Here is a 20,217-nt window from a genome sequence, read left to right as displayed (position 1 = left end):
AACAGGGCTATTACCTGCTAGCTACTCGAGCTACCTACCTACCTATCTACCTACCTACCTATCTACCTACCTACCTACTTACGCAGCATCACAGACTGACTGGGCTATGCTATCGGCCTTTCCTCATTTTCTACCTTCATCTTGTTTCCATCACTCTGCCAGCTCATACCTGGCTGGTCCGGCTCTCGACAAACAGGTTCAGGGCATTGCCTAGGAAGAGAGCTGTCACGGCTGGTACCTGTTTTTCCCCCTTCCTTTCTTCCTTGCTGGCTTTGCCTAGCTACCTACCTTAGCCCCCCCCCCCCCCCCCCACCTGCCCTCCAATTGGCATCCTGTGCATGCCGCCCGACGCCAAAATACGGTCCTGAGCCGACATCATTCATCATACGTCTGCGTCGCACGCACTTGGCCGTGTCTCTCCCACACCACACAACGCAACGCTCGCTCGCTCGCTCTCTGCGCATTACCTCCTCTTCCACCTGTTCCGCCTCCTTCTTCTCCTCCTCCTCTTCCTCCTTCCCCTCTTTCACACCCGCTGCCATTGCCATTCATTCCACGGCTTCAGCGTTGACTCGCCCGGCTCTGTTTCACTCTCCTTGCCCTCATCGTCATTCTCCATTCCATTCCGCCTTTGTGCTGTTCTCTCGGTGCGCTGCGCCCTGCCATCGTCTTTTCCTCGACCTTCGACTGTTTTGATACCCGTCTTCAAGAACCCCGCCCCGTGTAGACAGCTCCTCGTCCAGCTATTTTCTTTCGCTCTGTGGCTCGCCGGAAGCCCTTGCTTGATGCGTTTTCTTCGACTCTGCAAAGTCCCGGCGGCATTGGTTCGCTGAAGACGCAGCTCTCACAAAGCCGCAATAATAATAACAACAACAAACAAGCCACAGCCATGGCTACGGCCAAGTCGTCCAAAGTCCACCCGCTCAATGGGATGCACACGGCCGGAATCTTTGCCGACCCCAGCATCGACGGGCCTTTGATTGGAACTCTGGTTGCCATTGTTGACCGCGCCAAAAACTTGCCCAACCGCAAGACCATCGGAAAGCAGGACCCCTACTGCGCTGCCCGGCTAGGCAAGGAAGCCAAGAGGACCACGACGGACATTCGCGGAGGTCAGACTCCAAGATGGTAACCGTCCCCTTCATCCTTGCCCCTCCGCGAACCTTCACTTGTGTACTAACATCCGTCTCTCCAGGGATCAGGAGCTTCGCTTCCCCGTTCACGACTCGCCAGATTACTACCAGCTGAAGGTGTCCGTCTTCCATGACGATAAGAAAACGGACCTCATCGGAGAGACGTGGATCGACCTGAGGGACATCATTGTGCCTGGCGGAGGCCAAAACGACATTTGGCGCAACTTGATGTTCAAGGGCAAGTACGCCGGCGAGGTGCGCATGGAGATTACATACTACGATCAACGCCCGAAACCCGAGAAGCCCGTTGCTAAGCCCAAGCCCGTCGAGGCAGAGCCTACCGAGTACCACCATGGCACCATCCCTCGGAAGCAGATCAAGCGCCGACCGCTGCCATCCGATCCCTTCACCGGCGAGGCTCCCGCTGCCCCCTCTCCGGATCAAGCCCCGACCCCGCCCCGCACTGGCGGCCCCAGAGGTCCCAAGGAGATGAGCACCCCTACACCCCCAGCCCAGGAGGCAAGTCTCTCGGGCTCGCGCCCGATGCCAAAGGGCCCGAAGCAGTTACAGCCAGCCCAGGTGCCGACACAATCGCCCTTGCAGGCCATTGAGTATAACACCAACGCTGCCCCTATGGCCCAGCCCACCCAGCAAGACTTGCCTGCGCAGCCGCTTCAGACCGCTCTGCCGCCGCACTCGACAGAAGTGACACCACAGCACACGCCGAGACACGAGCGTTACGAAAGTCCCGCCGCTCAGTACGACGACAGGGACTACAGTCCGAGATACTCATCCCAGGAAATCGTCAACCAGGCCCATTACCGTCAGGGTTCCGAGCCACCGCGTGAGATGCTTTATTTGGAGGACCAGCGGCAAGAACCCCCTGCCGACGACGATCGTCCACCACCTCCGCCCGCTCATAGAAGCCGCGGAAACTCTCAGGATATGGTCCTGAGGGCCGCCTACGACACTCCTCCCAAGTCGGCGAATGCCATGAGGCAAGATGTCCTCCGAAACGAGGCTCATCGCATGTCTTTTTCTTCCACAGCGTACCCTGGACGGCCTACCTACCGTGGTTTCGATTCGGCCCCCGCAGTCACCAACGCGCTTCCAGCCCCTGAGGACCACCATCACAACCACCATCAGGAGCTGACATCTTCGAGGCACCACTCGTATGATGCTCATGCAGAGTACCGATCCATGCAGCCGACGGTTGAAGACGTGCCCGAGTTGCCCAATACTTCGGCGAATCCCCACCAACGAAGGATCTCGCGTGCGCCTCCGTACGAGGAGACGGGTTACGGCCAGGAACACAACCAGCTTCCGCCATCGCAAACACCTCAGCAGTCGCAGCAACAACAGCTACAGCATCAGCATCAGCATCAGCATCAACATCAGCAACAGCAACAGCAATTCCAGCAGCAGCAGCAACAACAATTCCAGCAGCAGCAGCAGCAACAATTCCAGCAGCAGCAGCAGCAACAATTCCAGCAGCAGCAGCAGCAATTCCAACAGCAGCAACAACAGCAGCAACAACAGCATCATCAGCAGGCGATGCAGTTATCCCAGCGCCGGAACTCGTATACACCCCAATATGACGAGATGGGATATGAACAAGGTTACGACCAAGTGCCTAGTCCTGCCCCCTTGAACATCGGCGGCAGGGGAAGTGCGGGCTCCTCTCGTCAAAGAGGCGCCTCGCCGCAGCCCGGCTACGGGCGAGGGGACGAGATGTCTCAAGCGGGCCGCTACAGCACGTCGCCTCACCCAGAATACCAGCCGAGAGGAGACGAACTGGTATTCGCCGGCCGAGGCGGTGCTTCCCCGGGGCACTACAGCACATCACCTCAGCCAGAACATCAACAAGATTATCAGCCTAGAGGCGATGAGCTGGTTCTTGCCGGCAGAGGATCCGTGTCGCCGGGCCACTACAGCACTTCCCCGCAGCCGTACGTGAGGGGAGACGAAATGGCTCGCCGTCAGCAAGTCTCTCCCATTGCGACTCGGGACTTCGCTCCGAGCCCGATGGAGGGATCGCCGTACCACTCGCACTCCCGTAGCCAGACCCAATTCACTTCGCAGCGGTCTGAGCTGGGCGGTACCGAGGTCACGGCTCACAGCATGCCCGCTGTGCCGGCGTCGTTGGTGCCGGGCACCGATCCGACAATATCGCAAGAGGTTTCGGATCGGATCTACGACGAGAGACGTCAACAGCGGCGCTATACTGATCAGAGCACGGCGATTCAGCATCGCGGGAGACAGCATAGCGAGCCTGCCGGATACGATGGCAGCTACACGAACCAGACATACGTCCCGCCAGGGTACAACTCCCGGGCATCGGCGTACGGCGCGCCTCCCCCTGACATGAACAGAGGACGAGGGCCTTCGCCGAACCCGATGAGGGGACGGGGCGCTTCCCCTAATCCCATGATGGCTCGAGGATCTTCTCCCAACCCTATGGCTGCGCGGGAAGTCTCGCCCAACCCCATGAGAAGAGGTACTTCGCCTCAGCCCCCTCCCCAGCACATGAGGTCGCGAGGCATATCGCCCAATCCTCACACGCAGCACACGATCAAGCGGAAGTCTGTTAGTCCCGCGCCGCCTCCATCTGAGCACCGCAGGTTGTCCGGCATCCCCTTTGGCCCGGATTCATACGATATGCTGAATCCGGCGGTGTCGACCACCAACAGCGACATCTCGAGGCCCGACCCCGACGAGAAGATCATCACTCATGACGGACGTGAAATCGACCCGTCGGATCATTTACCTATGGACACCTGGGCACCAGAGCCGGAGCCAAAGGGTCCCAAGACGCCGGTCTCTGCGTCCACCCGATCACGGGCGTCTACTGCCGGCGCTCAGGCCCTGCCTACGAGCGGCCGTCGGCAGCTGCGCATCGCCGGCCGGCCCCAGTCTCAAGCCTCGCCAGTGACGTATAGCTCGGACCCGTACCACGTCCCGGGCACTCCGCCGAACATGAGCGGCGGTGGCCGAAACCGGCTCCAGAAGAAGACCCAGCGCATGTCTGCTCTTCCCTCGACGTCGCCCGCGGGATCCAGCCCTCTGGCCCCCATCTCATCACACAACTACCAGGACAACGGTGGCGACTTCACACCGCCACGCCTGCCGAGGGCGAGCACATGGGACTACCCGAGCGAGAACCACGCGCCGCAGTACGGCAGCTCTCCCGGAGGAAACTACGGCGGCGGCGCACCCCCGATCCCGGCCAAGGTCCCCTTGCCCATGATGAGTGGCGCGAACGGCGACAACGAGTGGGCGCTGATGCAGGAAATGAGCCGCATCGACATAGGCGCCGGGCGCTCCAGACGTCATCGGCACCACTGAGCAACGGCGTGTGTTTGGTGGCGTCGACAAGAATCGTCTTGTACATGTACTATATAATGGTTACGGGGCTATGCTTTCTGAGATCGAACGATGCTTGCTTGAGTGAACGAACTGAAAAATGTGGCTTGGGATATGGGGCTTGACGGACTGTGGTAATGCTGTAGGCAGCCGGAAAATTTGATTTTTTTTCTTCATGTTCAGTATGTTCCATCGTGTTGGTGAAGTCCATGCCGTTCAGACAGGTAAGGGACGATTTCCTGTTCGCACCTTGCGTTGGAAGAAGTGTTGTCTCAATTTAGTCATATCTTCTTCCATGGGGGGAAGGCAGTGCCGCTCCTTCCTCGGGAATCCATGCCTGTACTCGTCTAGTCTTGCCGCCGGCTTCGGCTTCACTTTCTAGCCAGCCAAATAAAGCCGTTGCGCCCTTGGGTTGACAAGCACGGCGCAACTTCCTGCGTCCTTTTTTTTTTTCCTTTCTTGTAAAGCGATATAAGGGAGCGCGGCTTTGCTCGAAACCGCTCGTTTTCGTCCTCTCTTCTTTTCTCGTCTAGAATCCACCATCGCATCATCCAACCCAACTTCCCAGCGTTCATGTCGGAATGGGATCCAAGACACCCGAAGAGCAGATTCCTGGAGGCAATGGTGTGACTTGTTGACTCGTTTCCACTTGTAACAAATACTTACCAGTAACAGGCGGACCGCTGTCAGCCGGCCCTTTTTCCAGCGGCGGCGAGCCGCGTGGCGCGCATCTCTCCCGCGATGGGGATGGTAGCCTTGGGAACCAGGGCGACGACGACGACGCTGACGATGACGATGTTAGCTCCAGACCGTTGACGGCAGATGCCGAGAAGAAGAAGAAAAAGAAAAAGCCGAAGAAGAAGAAAAAGAAGTCTGCCGCTGCCAAGGAGCAGTCGTCGCCCCCAAGGGTGCCGCTGAGCGACCTCTTCCCTTCAGGGGAATACCCCGCTGGCGAGGATCTCGTCGACGACAAAGTTTCTCACCCGGACGCTAACACGGCTCGATCCACGACCGCGGAGCTGCGGTATCAGAGTCGCAAGCACCTTGAGGACCCCGCACTCCTCAACGACTACCGCAAGGCCGCCGAGGTGCACCGCCAGGTCCGGCACTGGGTACAGGAAGTCGTCAAGCCTGGCTGGACGCTCCTCGACATCGCCACCGGCATCGAGGACGGCGTGCGCTCGCTTCTGGCCAACCAGGGGATCGAGCCCGGCGACAACCTAAGGTCCGGGATGGGATTCCCCACGGGGCTTTGTTTGAACCATGAGACGGCACACTACACACCGAACCCCGGGCAGCGGGACGTCGTGCTGCAGTACGGGGACGTCATGAAGGTTGACTACGGCGTGCAGGTCAACGGGTGGATCGTCGACAGCGCCTTCACCATGAGTTTCGACCCCACGTACGACAACCTCCTGGCCGCGGCCCGGGACGCAACGAACTCCGGCATCAAGGTGAGACACGTTTCTCAATAGCCTCAAGGACATGTGATGACTGACACCATCTCAGGCCGCCGGCATCGACGTCCGCATCTGCGACGTTAGCGCCGAGATCCAGGAGGCCATGGAGAGCTACGAGGTCGAGATCCGCGGCAAGACGTACCCCGTCAGGGCGGTGCGCAACATCTGCGCCCACGATATCAAGCGCTACCGCATCCACGGCGGCAAGTCGATTCCCTTCATCCGGAACAATGACCAGACCAAGATGGAGGAGGGCGAGATTTTCGCCATTGAGACGTTCGGCACAACCGGCCGCGGCAAGCTATACGACGACGTGAGTACCCCCGCTTCCCTTGACAATGCACTGGCCACTCCGAGATGTGAAATGAAAAAGGCTGAATTGCGATTGGAAGTTCGGTGTCTACGGATACGGACTCCGGCACGACGCCCCCGCGCAAGTGAGGTTGCCCTTCGCCTCCGCGAACCGGTTATATAAGACGATCAAGGAACAATTCGGGAGTATCGTCTTCTGCCGCCGCTACCTGGACCGTCTTGGTTTGGACCGTTACTTAGCTGGGGTAGGTCTCTCTTCTCCTATCTCAGGATAATCTTCGAGATAAGGTACCGTACTAATCGGCTGGTCTACGACAGCTGAATTCCCTGGTTTCGCATGGCGTTCTCGAGTCATACGCGCCGCTCGCGGACATCAAAGGATCCTACAGCTCGCAGTTTGAGCACGTAAGTTTGGTCACCGGGCACAAGTTTCCATAGAAGATCAAGGATGCGTAGCTGACTTTTCCCAGACGATCTTGCTGCGAGAGTCCAGCAAAGAAATCGTGAGCCGGGGATGTGACTACTGATTTGGAGATAGGATGAGAAGAATCATTGGGACGAGGAACCGTCTTTGCGTGAATGCAGTATGCGGCTTGCAAACTCAGTTTTTGGAATTCAGGGGCAGATTCAACACCGCCTGTGTGAAGTGCTTCATTGAAGCAAGGGAGGCAGCTCCAACACTGCCTCTGCCTCGACGCGGGGTGTCATGGCCCCACTGCGTCTTTACATTCGTTACGCTTTGTCATTAGTTGTTCTATCCAGAAACTCGTGCTCGTTGCTAAAGCATGGTTCGGCAATGAGACCTGCAAGAGTGAGACGTGGGCTTTTCCCTCTCGTGCAGGCCTGTTATCCAGGTGACGGAACTGCACTCAATGTGGTCTCCGGCTCTATCCTGGTGTATCAACTTGGAAGATTGCAATATCAGGGTGAAAATCTTGCAATATCCCAAGCATCGAATCTCTTCCTCCCCCTTATTTGGTGTTGTGGGAGCGGGAGAGGAGCAGTGGGGCGCCAAAGATCGCCGACGTAGCCCGTGTAAGTCGCAGCCGGGCCGGAAACATCTCGCTGACTTTTTGTTTCGGACGGGATCCCTCATAAACCCCCATCGCCCACCAGCTTTAGTTTTATAGTGAACCCTGCCGTGTAAGCTCATTCCACGAAAGCCGTCCATAGATGCTAATACCCTGAAGTTTCGATTTCTCGCCTCGCAACTCATCGACATCGTTCTATTCCGGTCCAAAAACTCAAATTCAACCCACCACCATGACGTCCATCCCTTCCAAGACTCTGGAGGTCTCGCCCGGGATAACGTACAGGTACTTTTACTCCCGCGCCGCGCGGGCAGACCTCCCCACCATCCTCTTCCTCCACGGCTTTCCCTCCACGGCGGCCGACTTCCGCCCGCAGCTCGAACACTTCGCCGCCCGGGGCTGCGGCGTCCTCGCGCCCGACCTCCTCGGCTACGGCGGGACCTCGAAGCCGGCCGACCCGGGCGCGTACACCTGGCGCGCGATGGCGGGCCACATCGCCGCCCTCCTCGACGCCGAGGGCCTTCTCATCGGCGGCGGCGGCGGCGACACGGCGCCCATGGTCGTCGGCGTCGGCCACGACCTGGGGTCCTGGTTCCTGAGCCGGCTGTGCCACCTGTTGTATCCGGCACGGCTGGCGGGGCTGGCGTTCCTGTGCGTCGGGTACGTGCCGCCGGGCGGGCGGTTCGACGTCGAGGCCATCAACCGCACGTCGTCGGCGGCGGCGTCCGCCGACGGGGCGGAGCGGTTCCGGTACTGGGACTTTTTCACGAGCGACGAGGCGCCGGCGCTGATGGGGCGGGAGACCGAGTCCGCGGTGTCGCTGATGCACGCGGCGCCGCCCGGCGTGATGGCGGCGAACCTGGGGCCGCGGGGCCGGGCGAGGGCGTGGATGGCCGCAGGCCGGGTGGCGTCGGCGCACTCGTTCGGCGACGGGGACGCACGGTCTCACGCCTGCTTCCGGGACAAGGTCGCGGCGTTTCGGACGGGCGGATGGACGGGGCCGACGAACTGGTACCGGGCGCTGCGGGATAATCTCTCGCTTGGGGACGAGGAGGGGATGGGGAAGGAGCTGGAGGTGCCGGTGCTGATCGTGGGGTTCGGCCGGGACGAGATGACGGCGGCCGGGCTGCAGGACGAGATGACGAGGCCGTGGGCGCGGGCGGGGTACCGGTTCGAGGTGCTCGACACGGGCCACTGGGTCATGCTCGAGGACGCGGCGGGGACGAACCGGCTGTTGGAGGAATTCGTGGACGGTCTTTCTTGACTCTTTTTCTTTCTTTCTTTTTTTTTTTTTCCTTCCTAGTAGGGGGTCAGTGTGCTTATGGCTATGCTTGGATTGTGGTGTTGGATAGTACCGTATTCTGATGAGCCTCCCGTCGTTCGTTGGTCTGGACGGTTGTGCCATTGATGGATGGATACACGTATCGCCTTGATTCAGGAAAGATCGAGCATGTTAAGAACACTTGTTTGGACAACGTGATATTCAACAACCTCTCGGCCTGTTGCCCGTCCTCTTTCGGCCAACATAGTTAACCGCGAGAACTTGCGGGATTGGGGAATATAGACGGGGGAGGGTGGGATGCAGATAGACTTTCAGATTCCACATTTGTGTTTGTGTAGCTTGGACCCAGAGAGACCTGGATGATATTCTGATTTTTGAATGTCCGGCCCGCCTCTAACGGCGTATTCGGGTAAGGTAGATAGATAGGTTGGGCACATTCTATATCAACACACAATTATTCTTCCTCGTCTCTTTTATCTTGTTTTTCCTTGATCCCCCAACGCCATCGCAATGCATCAGTGACCAACAAGGTACGATTTCCACAATCGGACATCCCTCCGCCGGGGGACGGATCGTGGTCCCTCCTTCCATCCCCTCTCTCCCGCCCCTTTTCTTGACAAGGCACAAACCTCGTCGTTGTCATCTCCGATTCCTTCGAGAAACCTGAGAGGCCTGGTATACGCACCGGTCAACCGAGGATTGCCCAGAACAACCTCGTACGTCACACAAAACATCTAAACCCAGAAAAGGGAGAAAAAAACAGAAATCAAAACCATCCCGATTCAGAAACCGTCCCACTAGGCAGACCCCATCATCAGGCTCTCGACCATGCCGCCCGTCTCGCACGCGAGCTGCGCCTTTTCGACCTCGTTCCCGACGCGGCGCCTCAGTGTCCGGAAGCCTTCGAACAGCTCCGCGCTCGCGGCGGCGTACTCGGCGTACAGCTCCACGAGCACCAGGCCGACCTCGACGCAGACGCTGACGTACCGCGGGTCGATGATGTGGTTGCACGTCCACTTGAGCACCGGCTGCACCGTCCTCTCGTCCCTGCCCTCGAGCGCGTCCCGCACCGCCGACCGGTGCCGCAGCGCCAGCAGCAGCGTCAGCACCGCGAGCGGCGAGTGGTCCTTGCCCTGTGGGTCGAGGACCTGGTCCAGCGCGCTGGCGTAGCGCCCGTGCCGCAGCGCCTTCTGCCACGCTGTCTCCTTGGTACGGGAGACGCGCGCGTCCTGAGCGACGATGACCTCGGCCTGGCCCTCGCCGAGGGCCTCGAGGCGACGGTGGGCAGCGACCTTGCGCTTGCGCGTCTTGGTGACGCGGTCGTGCTGGTCGAGTGTGCCGGCGATGAGGGCGGCCATCTCGCGCTCGCGCTCCTTTTGGCGGGTGGCCTCGGGGCCGGTGAGGCGCGTGCGGATGGAGAGCACGCCGGACTGCATGCCGACGACGAGGTGGCGGTCGGCGTGGTCGGGGGAGTCGGAGGCCGAGAGCACACGGAGGGAGAGGATGGGCGAGGGGTACTTGGTGGAGGAGACGACGTTCCAGGCCGTCGTCTCAAAGACCTTGACGTGGCCGTCGAGGCCGCCGGTGACGAGGCGGGTGCCGTTGGAGGCGAGGCTGAGGGAGGTGACGGTCTTCTGGTGGTTGGAGATCTGGTGGATGGGGCGGGCGGCGACGAGATCCAGGACGGAGACGTTGGCGCCCGAAGCAGCGAGCAGGGTGGTTCCCGAGAACAGGGGCAGGACGGACTCGACGGGGGCGGCGTGCTTGAAGGTCATGACGGCCGCGTTGGAGCCTATTCTGGGATCCCAGATCTTAACGGTGGAGTCGTAGGAGCCCGAGACGACCATGTTGCTCGCGCCGGAGGGAGACGTGGCAGGGAAGAACTCGGCACAACGGACGTAGTCGGCGTGGCCCACAAAGGTATGCGTCGGGTCGTTGGCCGTGAGGTCCCAGAGGCGGACGGTCTTGTCGTCGGAGGCGGAGAGCAGCGTCGTGGGCTGGGTGTTGGAGAAGCGCGTGGCCCAGACGGGCTGGCGGTGCTTGGTCCAGGTCTTGAGGATGGAGCGCGAGTGGGTGTCGAATACCTGCATGCGCCCGGTGTCCTCGGCAGCGACGAGCACGCGGCCGTCGCGGCGCAGGGAACCGGAGCGGGCGACGTCGGCGAAACGTGTGATGGTCTTTTCGAGCTTGCGGGTGCGCGACGAGTAGAGTTGCACGCGGGTGCCGGTGGTGACGGCGAAGAGGCCGTCCGCCGAAGTCGACGAGATGTGAGTGATTGGGTAAGACGTCGGCGAGGGAATCTGGAGCTGGTTCTTGAAGGACTTCCAGTAGCGCTGCTCGGCCGTCACGGGGGACGGGCCCGAGGGCAGCTTCACCTGCGGGAGGGGTCCCACGGGAGCTGCCATTGTGATGATGTGCGGGATACTTTTTCTGCGTCTTACTCGGTATGCCTATGTGGAAGGGGTGGTCGTGGCGGAGTGGGCTCAGATGGGGAGGGAGGGGGGATATCGTCGTCGTGATAGACGTTGGCGATATTTTTTTTGGAGTTTGGCAAAACCGCTGCTAAGGGGAAAAAAAAAAAAGATTCTCAATTGAGAATTTCTTTGGGTGGCTAGTCCCGGTTCGGTTTAGCGGATACCCCACGTCGACTCGATAAGATAAGGCGCGGGGCCAGGGACATCGAGGCTTGGAAGGATTAGTGACAAAAGACTGGTGCACGAAAGAGCTGTCTGGCCTGAGAATAATGGTGTTATATGCAAATACGCAAGATATGGTTTTAATTGCAGAGAAAATAGAATGATTAAGTTCCCCTTCTCCCTTTTTCCTTGAAAAAAACAAAAATTGACCAGGCTTTGCGCTGTCGCGGAACAATTTGTGGTCACGTAGTCTTCAGCAATAGAAAGCAAGGGTATACTGACAGCTCAGCCATCGCCAACTCTATGGCTCCAGCTTCACATCTAGCCCTTGCTGTGTGAAAAGCCTCGAGTAAATCAGACCCGCACATGCATCAGATCTCCCGCTGCTTGACGCAGAAATTCTCTCCAAGAGTACAAGCCTCCGATCCAACTAGCTATCTTTTCGAACGAAACATCCATGCCCGCCGTCGTTGCCAAGGGGAGTACAACACCACACTTCACCGACCAACCCCATGTCCAACATCTCGGCATCGAAGGTGCGAAAAAGGCTGGACAGTTATATCGAGCTCCAATAACGCGCATAGCGACGCCGCAGAAACGCGAGGCTGACAGTTGTCCGTCCCGTCCATCCAACACACACAACAGTCCAAACCACGGTCCGCTCAGCCGCCACCGCTTGGGAGAAGTAAGCCCCAAACGCCCCTTCCACCCCAAAACATTCTCCTCCTCCTTCTTCTGGGATGTGCCTACAACTATCACTCACCGCTCGTGATAAGCTCCATCCCATGGTCGCCAGACCGAGCTTACAGACTCTTGGCCTCACCAACTTCACCTGCCGGCTCGCCGCCTGGCGCTCAACCGCCCTACACCTCATCCGTCCTCCAAAAGAAAGGGGGAGGCTAAAAGAATATATATCGTCATCGTTCGAAGACAATGTGAATTCAACTCATCGGACGGTGATATCACCGCCAGAAACAACCGAACCGACCCTTTCTCTCTCTCTTCGAAACAGGCCAGCGGACGGACGGACGGGTGGGCGGCAGGGCTTTCGTCCGATGTCGCCCTTCTCCTGTGGATTGGGTACCCAAAGTCTAAAAAACCCCTTCTCCTCGCTGGGCTTAAGCACCCTTCGAAAAAGTACAAAGCAGTACCTAGTGGTACTGTTAAAGGCACCCTACCATTTCCGTAAAGCAAACCGAAAAACTCTAAACATGACAAGTCTGCTGCTATTGCATCGTTTTCCTCCAACAAGTCTTGGCGAAAAACGCTGCGCCACAGGGCTCTACGAAATACGGTCACGGTCACGATGGTCGGTGGTTAGACGGTGGGATGCCGTCGCCACCTGCGGCACATACGAGGCACAAGAAAGGTCTCCAGACCAAACCCGAGCTGAGCTGAACGTTTCAAAATGGGTTCTCCGTCACGCACCTCGAAAATGACGTCGTAACATCATTAAGCAAGCGCCATTCAGCATGCTGTCTCTACGTATGGAGGGAATTCTTCTCAACATCAAGGAATAATTGCGATCAACATTTTTTGAACTTTGTTTGGATTTCTCATTGACCCGTAATAACCTTGTCTGATCTATGTAACACGCTGGTAAAGCATATTCAAAACGAATTTTGAGCCGTTGAACTAGGGTATAGCATCCTCTCTCTTCTCCTTCTCCCCTTACGCGACGGAACCGAAAATAGTCTCCATCATGATACCTGCAAGAAATGGTTAGCGTCACGGCAAACAACATGGCGTTGTGAGATGGGTGCATCATCAAACTCACCAGTAATTCTGTAGGGGTCGGCATTTGAGGCGGGGCGGCGGTCCTCGAAGTAGCCGTAGCCCTTGGCGGCGCACTCTCTGGGGATGCGGATCGAGGCACCACGGTTGGCGACTCCGTAAGAGAACTGGTCAATGGAGCCCGTCTCGTGACGGCCAGTGAGACGCTTCTCGTTGCCCTCGCCGTAGACGGCAATGTGCTCCTTGTGGCGGCCCTCGAGCTTCTTGATGGCGGCCTCGATGTGCTGCATGCCACCCTCGACACGCATCTCCTTGGTGGAGAAGTTGGAGTGAAGGCCGGCACCGTTCCAGTCACCGGGGATAGGCTTGGGCTCAACCGAAACCTTGGCGCCAAACTCCTCGGCGATGCGGGCCAGGAGGAAGCGGGCGAGCCAGAGGTGGTCACCCATCTCAATGCCGGTGCAGGGGCCGACCTGGAACTCCCACTGGGCGGGCATGACCTCAGCGTTGGTGCCGGAGATCTTGACGCCAGCGTACAAGCAGGCCTTGTAGTGGGCGTCGACGATGTCGCGCTGGACGACCTTGCCGGCACCGACACCGCAGTAGTAGGGGCCCTGGGGGGCGGGGAAACCGTTGGTAGGCCAGCCGAAGGGCCGGTTGCTAAGGTCAAGCAGAGTGTACTCCTGCTCGAGACCGAACCAGGGCTCGTGGGCGGCGTGAGCCTCCATCAGCTTAGCGCACTCATGTCTGTAGTTGTACTTGTTGGGGGTGCCGTCGGCGTTCCAGCACTCGGAGAGGACGAGGATGTTGGGGGATCCACGGAAGGGGTCGGGGAAGACGGCGACGGGCTTCAGGTAGACATCAGAGTTGTCGCCGGGGGCCTGGCCGGTGGAGGAACCGTCGAAGTTCCACATAGGGAGGTCTTCGGGGGTGTACTCCTTCTCCTTGAGCGTCTAGAGGGGCACATGATGGTTAGCTCCGTGTGTCTGCCAGAAACGGTATGATGCAACTGCGTGAATGGTTCCCCGACTCCATGCCCCAAGCAAGCTTCTGAGCCGTGCCTAGCCGCCGAGGCTTACATCATGCGATGCACCTTGCCGTCAGACCGACGATGCCAGACGGAGCGATTCCAGCAGCCCATGTTTTGGGGTTCCTGCGGAGAACGACGCTCGGCCGGCGGCAGCAACTGGGGACAGACGACACACCGAGAACGCGCCGACGGCCAAAAGGGCAAAGATACGGGGCGAGAGACCGGCAAGAATCTCTAATAACCGAATTGCGGCGTTGAACCCTGCAACCGGAGGCAAGGCAAAGCCTTGGAGGGGTCTCGGTGTCTTGGTGACCACACGAATTGTGTGGGGTGGGGTTCCTTGCAGGACCGAGTCGTGGCCGAATGCTGCCAGCCAGACATGGTCAGACAGGTACGTACCGACCGCCCACCCGCACCTGGAGGGGCAGACAACGGTTTGACCCCCGCCAAGCCCCCCAAGCGCACATCGATCCGTATCTTTGATGCCCCCTCTGCCCGCCATTCCAGCCGGTACTCGGAGACGCCCCGAGGGGAAGAATACAGAGCACGGGGGGCCGCGCCCCAGTTTTGTCGCGCCCTGTCGCCGCAGGAAAAAGAAAGGAGCCATGCGACAGCAGCGCTCTCTCTCTTACTCGCTGAGACGGGCCGCGGGAACAAGGACCTGACTGATGTTTCTCACATCGAAGAGCGTACGGCTTGGGTGAACACAGCGCTGAGGCCGGCCAGGACCAACAAAGGGGAAACCCAAAAAGGGAAAGGAAGAGAGGAAGAACGAGACGAATGTCGCAAACTTACCCTCGACTTGGAGCGGGTCTCACCGTCAGCGTCGATCCAGATGTACTCGGCCATGATCGAGCCCTTCTGGTCAAGCTTGAGGTACTTGGCCAACTATTCGACGGGGTCAGCATATTTGCTTATTTTTGTGCTTGAGTCGTGATGCGCCAAGCCGACAGCAGGATCGGCTACAATTAGTCGATCCTACTGTCAGCTGAGCTCCGGGGAGAGGCGGTGTGTTCTCACAGTCTCGGGCTTGGAGGTGAAAGCAGCTTCCGTCGCCTGAAGTCAAGACTCATGTTAGTATATGCCCTTTTTCGCACAAGCATCGTGTGAGTGTCGGAGGGGGAGAAGGCGGTCTGGTCGCCATCGGAAGGGTATGATGTGGGTGGGGGGTTCAAGTGCGGTGTTGAGGGCGGAGTGAAACTTACCATTTTTGCGGTTGTGTATGATGTAAATGTGGGAGAAGAAAAAAGACGCAGGGTCAATTAGTGTCCGAGGAGGTTCAAGCAAGAAAGATCTGGTGATCTAGGTATCGATGGGGGGATAGAGGATGGATCTGGAAGTAGAGAAGGGGGTTCGATAAGAGAGGCAGACGAAGCGGGTGGTTGAGGGTTTTATGTCTTCTCAATGCGCTGTTCGTCTTCGGGGGTGGAGGGGGGCACAAAGGAGGGAGCAAGACCTGGGCTAGGAAACACCCTCACAGGGCGGCGCGATGCGTCGATGCTTTCTTACACGCACACACATAACATGTACACACAGCGAATCTGCAAGGTACCGTCGAGATACAACATGACAACCGCGGTCCTCGCCCACGAACTCTCACAGGCGGCCGGTACAGAACCGTCACTTTGTCCCCCGCTCAAGTTCCTCCTTGGTCCTTTCCAGCCCAAAGATAAGGCCTACCCACCCCTCTTACCCCACCCACAATCGATACCAGAAGCCACAGACTGGCCACACCCCTGCACGCTGCGATGGGCTGGTGGGGTGTAGCCCGGAAACGCACCTCCTGCCATTCGCCCGCCAACCCAGGGTTTGGGGGGCCACAGATACCTACAGTAGGTACATGCCACCTTGAACTTGCTACCCAGGGTCTCTCACATTGTCCAAGTCGAGATACTTGCGCCCACCTATTCCGCCACCATTTGCACAGCAGTCGTATGTACTCCTACAGCATCCTATCCTCTCGTAACCAACGGCATCGCGGTTTCCTGGGTTCCGGTAGTCCAACGGAAATGTGACGGCCGGACCATTCGCCTCTAGAGGCATCGTCAACTCCCTCTTCTCCGTAACTGACCCCCCAGGATCTCCTCTTGCGCTCCCACTTGGATGATTTTGTTCTGTCAACCCTAGTCCCCGGGGCTGATAAGTAGCAAAGTCACAAGAGGGAGAAAGAAAGAAAAAAACGTGTGACGATGGCCTCCATGTACGCCCAGAGGCCCAGCTTGGAACCAGTCATATGTCACCGGAGGCAGCCAGTACAACATGTGCCTGCAAGTAGCTGCATTGGAATTTCCACCTCCCAACCCCATTCATCATAGTGAATAGCAGCGAGCCCATGGAAAAAGTTTGCCAAAAGAGAGGTGAAAGACAAAGAGCGCGCGGTACACATACACCATCGTACCTAACCAGTTTAGGGTAGGTATTCGTACGCAGTCAATCCTACACTAGGGACTAGGTACTCAAAGCCTAAAAGTGACTCTCGCCCATACCGGTAGCCGTCCACCCGTGCAACAGCGCGGGGTACGTACCGATGCATGATTTACCAAGCGCACACCCCACGTCCTCCTCTGTTTCTATCCTTGGAAATGCTCGTGTGCATGCACACCAAGCCTTTCGCCCTCTCTCTCGCCTTCGCCCTCGCCGCCGTTGTCGGTATCGGGGTTATTGTTGGGAAGCCAATGCCTGTAGCAATTGCTGGTGGTGGCTGTGGCAGCCGTCCAGCGCCCGGGCCAGAAGCATGACGGGTATCTTCCTGGACTCGGCGACCACCTCCCATTCAGACCACTTGCCAAAGGAAGCGCCCTGGAGCTTTCAGGCCTCGAAAGTGCAGCGCTCATTGGTAATAACTGACGACTGGCGGTCCAGAATGCATTGAGAGGGGAGGGGAGGAAGGGAGAGAAGACCGCGTCGCCTGCAACTTGGTTCCACGCCGACGATCGCAAGGTCATATTGCGACAACCTGCATATTCCTGGAGCCGGTTTCTTGCTGGGGGGGACCGTTCAATCTCTAACCCTCGTCACCTTGTCATTTCTCTTCTCCAGAAGACCCTAGATCACACAAGATCACACAAAAGCGACACAGCGACAGTCTTTTATCGTCCCGCAGGCGTAGCCCGTCGCAAACAGCAACACGCATGCGTTGGTTTTCCTCAACTCCTCAATCTCCAAACCTTGCCATTAATATGCTTGAGCGCGGCACAGGAAAGATAACCATCCTTCAGGAGTCGTATCCTTCTTCGTCTTCTTCTCCTCCCTCGGAACCAACACCGTCTGGTTCGTGCATATGGCCTTCCCATAAAACATTAGCCGCCTCTCAGCAGGCATATGTCGGCCATCCTCAGTGATATCTGGCAAGTTTCTCTCGTTCCCGTGTGTGTCTGTAACCCCTTGGTGGGGTCAACTGGCGACTGGGGTTCCCTCTCTTGAGGTATCTGTACCTCTCTGTATGGATCTGTCCTGGGTGACTCCCGATTTGGACTGAACCCAGGCAACGTCGTCACAGATTCCACTTCGAGGCTATCGCGCGGCAGCGAGGGGCAAAAGGTGGGGGAGGCCATGTTGCGGTCCAGATGCCCTCCGAGAGTTGAGGTGAGTAGCCAATGCGGTACGATCCGATGAACTCTTGTCGGTATCCTGTTAGCAACCTCGAGTTTACAACACCTCCCGATCTCTCCGATGACGGCTTTCCCAAACCTTCGGGATCGTTAGCCGAGCTCGTCCTTCCGGCCAGTATTCAATGGTCTATTCGTCAGCGAACTCCCCACCCCAAGATTTTGCGTCAGGAAGCCACCTTGTACATCAAAGGACCCCTCTCTCCTGAAAGAGGGCCAGTCCGCATGGCCTGCCGTGACCCCGTCCTGCGAGACTTGAGTGAATATCTGGTTGATATGCAGCCCAAACGTCTTGGAGACTGCAACATGCACAAACAAGGCTGGAGGCTATCGAGGGGGCCGTCAAGGAGAAATGCTGCTCGATAACAACATTGCGTTCAAGGAGTAGGATGCTGTCCAGTTGGTCATATCGAACACAGAACATTTTGCTCCGATACGGCGGCGTATCAAAACTGAGCTGATTACTCCCAACAATACCGTCCCAACATCTCAAATATCACTCGTCGGCCGTGGGCGATTCAGGCTATATTCTGGGATGGCCGCTTGCCATTGCCGCTTCTAGAGTGAGCTCAGGTAAAACTTTGATGATTCCATTATGGAACCTGTTCTCCAGATGTGACCTTCAGGAGACCTCCATCCCGGGTGCCTCCAAACCATCAAATGTGGGGCGCTAGTGGGCATTTCTCATTGCTGGCTTATCGCTGGGCGGTGATTGGTCAGAGCCCTTCTGCAGAATAATTGAATTCTCTCAAGAGCTGTGTCGATTCTGTCGTCTCCTTAAAGACGGGCATTAATCGCTCAAGAGGACCTGGTCACCCGTGACGCCCTTGACTGCTAAGCACATTTCCATCTCTTGTCATTCGCAACTCCTGTTCACCTGCAACGATGCAAGGCTTCACGAGGTGTCGTTGGCCTCGGTGAAGCATGTGGCAGCTGACAAGCTTACTTGGTGGAGAGCAGCGGTAGGCAATGACATGGGGTCGCTGCGAGCATGAGATGCAGTGAAAAGCACCCCGTCCATGGCAGAAACAAACCGTTTGGATCCAACCCGATGGCTAGTGCTGCAAAGTTGGGTTCTGGAAAATGTGGATGGAGCAGCCATAGCTACTGGGCTTGGTCGCCGGACCGGCGGGGATGGGGGGAAAAGGTAGAATCGGGTGGAATGTGGACTGGGTGTGTTCTCTCGCTGAGTTGACGGTGACCAGGACTCTGCAGAACCGGCTTGACGAACAGGCCGCCGAGACCGGGCAAGCAGCAGCACAGCGGCAACGGCCGGCAAGCGCAGACACGGACGGCACCACCGCTCTTGGCTTTTGCGAACCCCGACGACGTGCGATATCCGTAAATCCCACACCGGCAACTCATCGAACAGACCCATCTCTACCGAGTATCTCTGTCGCTTTCAACAACGGAACTGTCGGCTGCCATCGTCGCTCTTTCTCTCCTTTTCCTTTAGCTCTTCGAGGGCATGCGAAAAGTCATCATTTGCCATCGTCCGAGCTTTGATCAACGACCATTGTCTCGTCGCTGAGTGGTTGGCGTTGACACATAGTTATTCTCTGATTGGTCGGCTACCATCCGCCACGAATGGGACCTGGCTGAACACTGCCCGGGGCACCTGGGCTAGACATGCCAGGGCTCCAATCGGGGATCGATGACCCAGAAGAGCGCCTAGAAGAGCGGCGACATCCATCATCATTGTGGTCTGAAAGTAATTTGTTTCAGGAGGTCTGCAAAAGCCGACTCGGGGACCAGCACCGGAGAAGGCAAGACGGCTTCCGTGACGACGGCCGCGACGAGTATCGACCGGCAGTGGTCTCGACTCGAACGTGGAGATACCGAATTTGGACTCGGATCATGGAGTCCCTCTGTTGTGATCTATAGCTGGATCTCGGGGCCCCCTCAGCGGGTAGGCGTCTCGGTGTGCGGCAAGCGCCACATGGAGAGGCCGAAAGGCCTTAGCAGTGCCGATATGCCAAGGCGGCGGGCGTGACACAAGCCCACAGCAGGGCGCAGTCGACATCACGAAGCGGGTTGAGTCAGGCTCGTGTTCGGCCGACGGGGGCATGTGGTTATCATCGGAGCTTCGTTCCGGGACCAAGCGTTGGGCAAATGTGAGATGAGACGGGAGAGAGGCTGTTCAAAGACTCCCAGGGTAAGGCTTTGATGTGTCACAGCGCGAGCGCACAATGGATGTGCGCGAGGCAAGGCGGGTTCTGCATCCACCAACAAGATGCGCCGCCCCGAGTCCAGCTGAAAGGAGGAGGCTGTCTTGAGGAGGCTGTCTTTGACAGTGCGTGGACGATGGTAACATATGAAACCGCACTGTATAGAGAACCGAGTTGGCTGATGGCGGTTTGAGGCAGCAAGTGCATCTTTCCCAATCCAAGATCTCTTCCTTCCCGAAAGGGACAGGACTGTAAATTCCTGGCTAAGCATCACATGACTTCTGATCGGTTGGGGAAACCGTAACGATAGATGGGTTGGGAAACTGCACCAGCCTGACGTTTGCTGCGTACAAAGGACTTCTCTGGACGTATCTGAGAGTCTGAAAGTGATCTCGAACGAATTTCGCAGACTGAAAGTATACCTCTGTCTTTCGTCACCGCTGCGCTGCATCACTTCTGA

The 20,217-nt window shown here is 57.9% G+C and overlaps 7 protein-coding genes across 7 annotated transcripts; 4 read left to right on the top strand and 3 right to left on the bottom strand.

The window, feature by feature from the left end:
• Nucleotides 1–889: 889 nt before the first annotated feature.
• On the top strand, nt 890–4,478 carry LY79DRAFT_519825 (C2 domain-containing protein; the record flags this gene model as incomplete). The annotated part of the gene is made up of 2 exons (XM_060555177.1): nt 890–1,128; nt 1,196–4,478. 2 exons carry the CDS (start codon nt 890–892, stop codon nt 4,476–4,478), a joined length of 3,522 nt encoding a protein of 1,173 aa, XP_060411916.1.
• A 176-nt stretch (nt 4,479–4,654) lies between these two features.
• Nucleotides 4,655–6,744, top strand: LY79DRAFT_560230 (methionine aminopeptidase 2-like protein). The gene is made up of 4 exons (XM_060558313.1): nt 4,655–5,120; nt 5,172–5,950; nt 6,006–6,269; nt 6,349–6,744. The coding sequence occupies exons 1-4, from the start codon at nt 5,078–5,080 to the stop codon at nt 6,541–6,543; spliced, it is 1,281 nt and encodes a 426-aa protein (XP_060411915.1). The 5' UTR covers nt 4,655–5,077; the 3' UTR covers nt 6,544–6,744.
• Nucleotides 6,745–7,387: 643 nt separating this feature from the next.
• LY79DRAFT_636085 (uncharacterized protein) lies at nt 7,388–8,609 on the top strand. The gene is made up of 3 exons (XM_060562264.1): nt 7,388–7,411; nt 7,459–7,705; nt 8,366–8,609. Exons 2-3 carry the CDS (start codon nt 7,532–7,534, stop codon nt 8,561–8,563), a joined length of 372 nt encoding a protein of 123 aa, XP_060411914.1. The 5' UTR covers nt 7,388–7,411; nt 7,459–7,531; the 3' UTR covers nt 8,564–8,609.
• A 306-nt stretch (nt 8,610–8,915) lies between these two features.
• On the bottom strand, nt 8,916–11,134 carry LY79DRAFT_560221 (WD domain-containing protein). Its single transcript, XM_060558312.1, has one exon. The coding sequence runs from the start codon at nt 10,984–10,986 to the stop codon at nt 9,379–9,381; it is 1,608 nt and encodes a 535-aa protein (XP_060411913.1). The 5' UTR covers nt 10,987–11,134; the 3' UTR covers nt 8,916–9,378.
• Nucleotides 11,135–11,669: 535 nt separating this feature from the next.
• LY79DRAFT_290721 (uncharacterized protein) lies at nt 11,670–12,787 on the top strand. The gene has a single exon (XM_060552205.1). The coding sequence runs from the start codon at nt 11,958–11,960 to the stop codon at nt 12,654–12,656; it is 699 nt and encodes a 232-aa protein (XP_060411912.1). The 5' UTR covers nt 11,670–11,957; the 3' UTR covers nt 12,657–12,787.
• LY79DRAFT_560213 (glutamine synthetase) lies at nt 12,758–15,454 on the bottom strand. The gene is made up of 5 exons (XM_060558311.1): nt 15,187–15,454; nt 15,002–15,037; nt 14,777–14,869; nt 12,995–13,904; nt 12,758–12,926 (listed from the first exon to the last, which is right to left on the bottom strand). Exons 1-5 carry the CDS (start codon nt 15,187–15,189, stop codon nt 12,889–12,891), a joined length of 1,080 nt encoding a protein of 359 aa, XP_060411911.1. The 5' UTR covers nt 15,190–15,454; the 3' UTR covers nt 12,758–12,888.
• A 1,649-nt stretch (nt 15,455–17,103) lies between these two features.
• Nucleotides 17,104–18,190, bottom strand: LY79DRAFT_290592 (uncharacterized protein). Its single transcript, XM_060552204.1, has 2 exons — nt 17,776–18,190; nt 17,104–17,671 (listed from the first exon to the last, which is right to left on the bottom strand). Exons 1-2 carry the CDS (start codon nt 17,895–17,897, stop codon nt 17,281–17,283), a joined length of 513 nt encoding a protein of 170 aa, XP_060411910.1. The 5' UTR covers nt 17,898–18,190; the 3' UTR covers nt 17,104–17,280.
• Nucleotides 18,191–20,217: the final 2,027 nt, after the last annotated feature.

This window comes from Colletotrichum navitas (genome assembly GCF_030913465.1).
Source record: "Colletotrichum navitas strain CBS 125086 chromosome Unknown LY79scaffold_50, whole genome shotgun sequence".
NCBI lineage: Eukaryota > Fungi > Ascomycota > Sordariomycetes > Glomerellales > Glomerellaceae > Colletotrichum > Colletotrichum navitas.
This window is presented reverse-complemented; position numbering and strand designations above follow the sequence as displayed.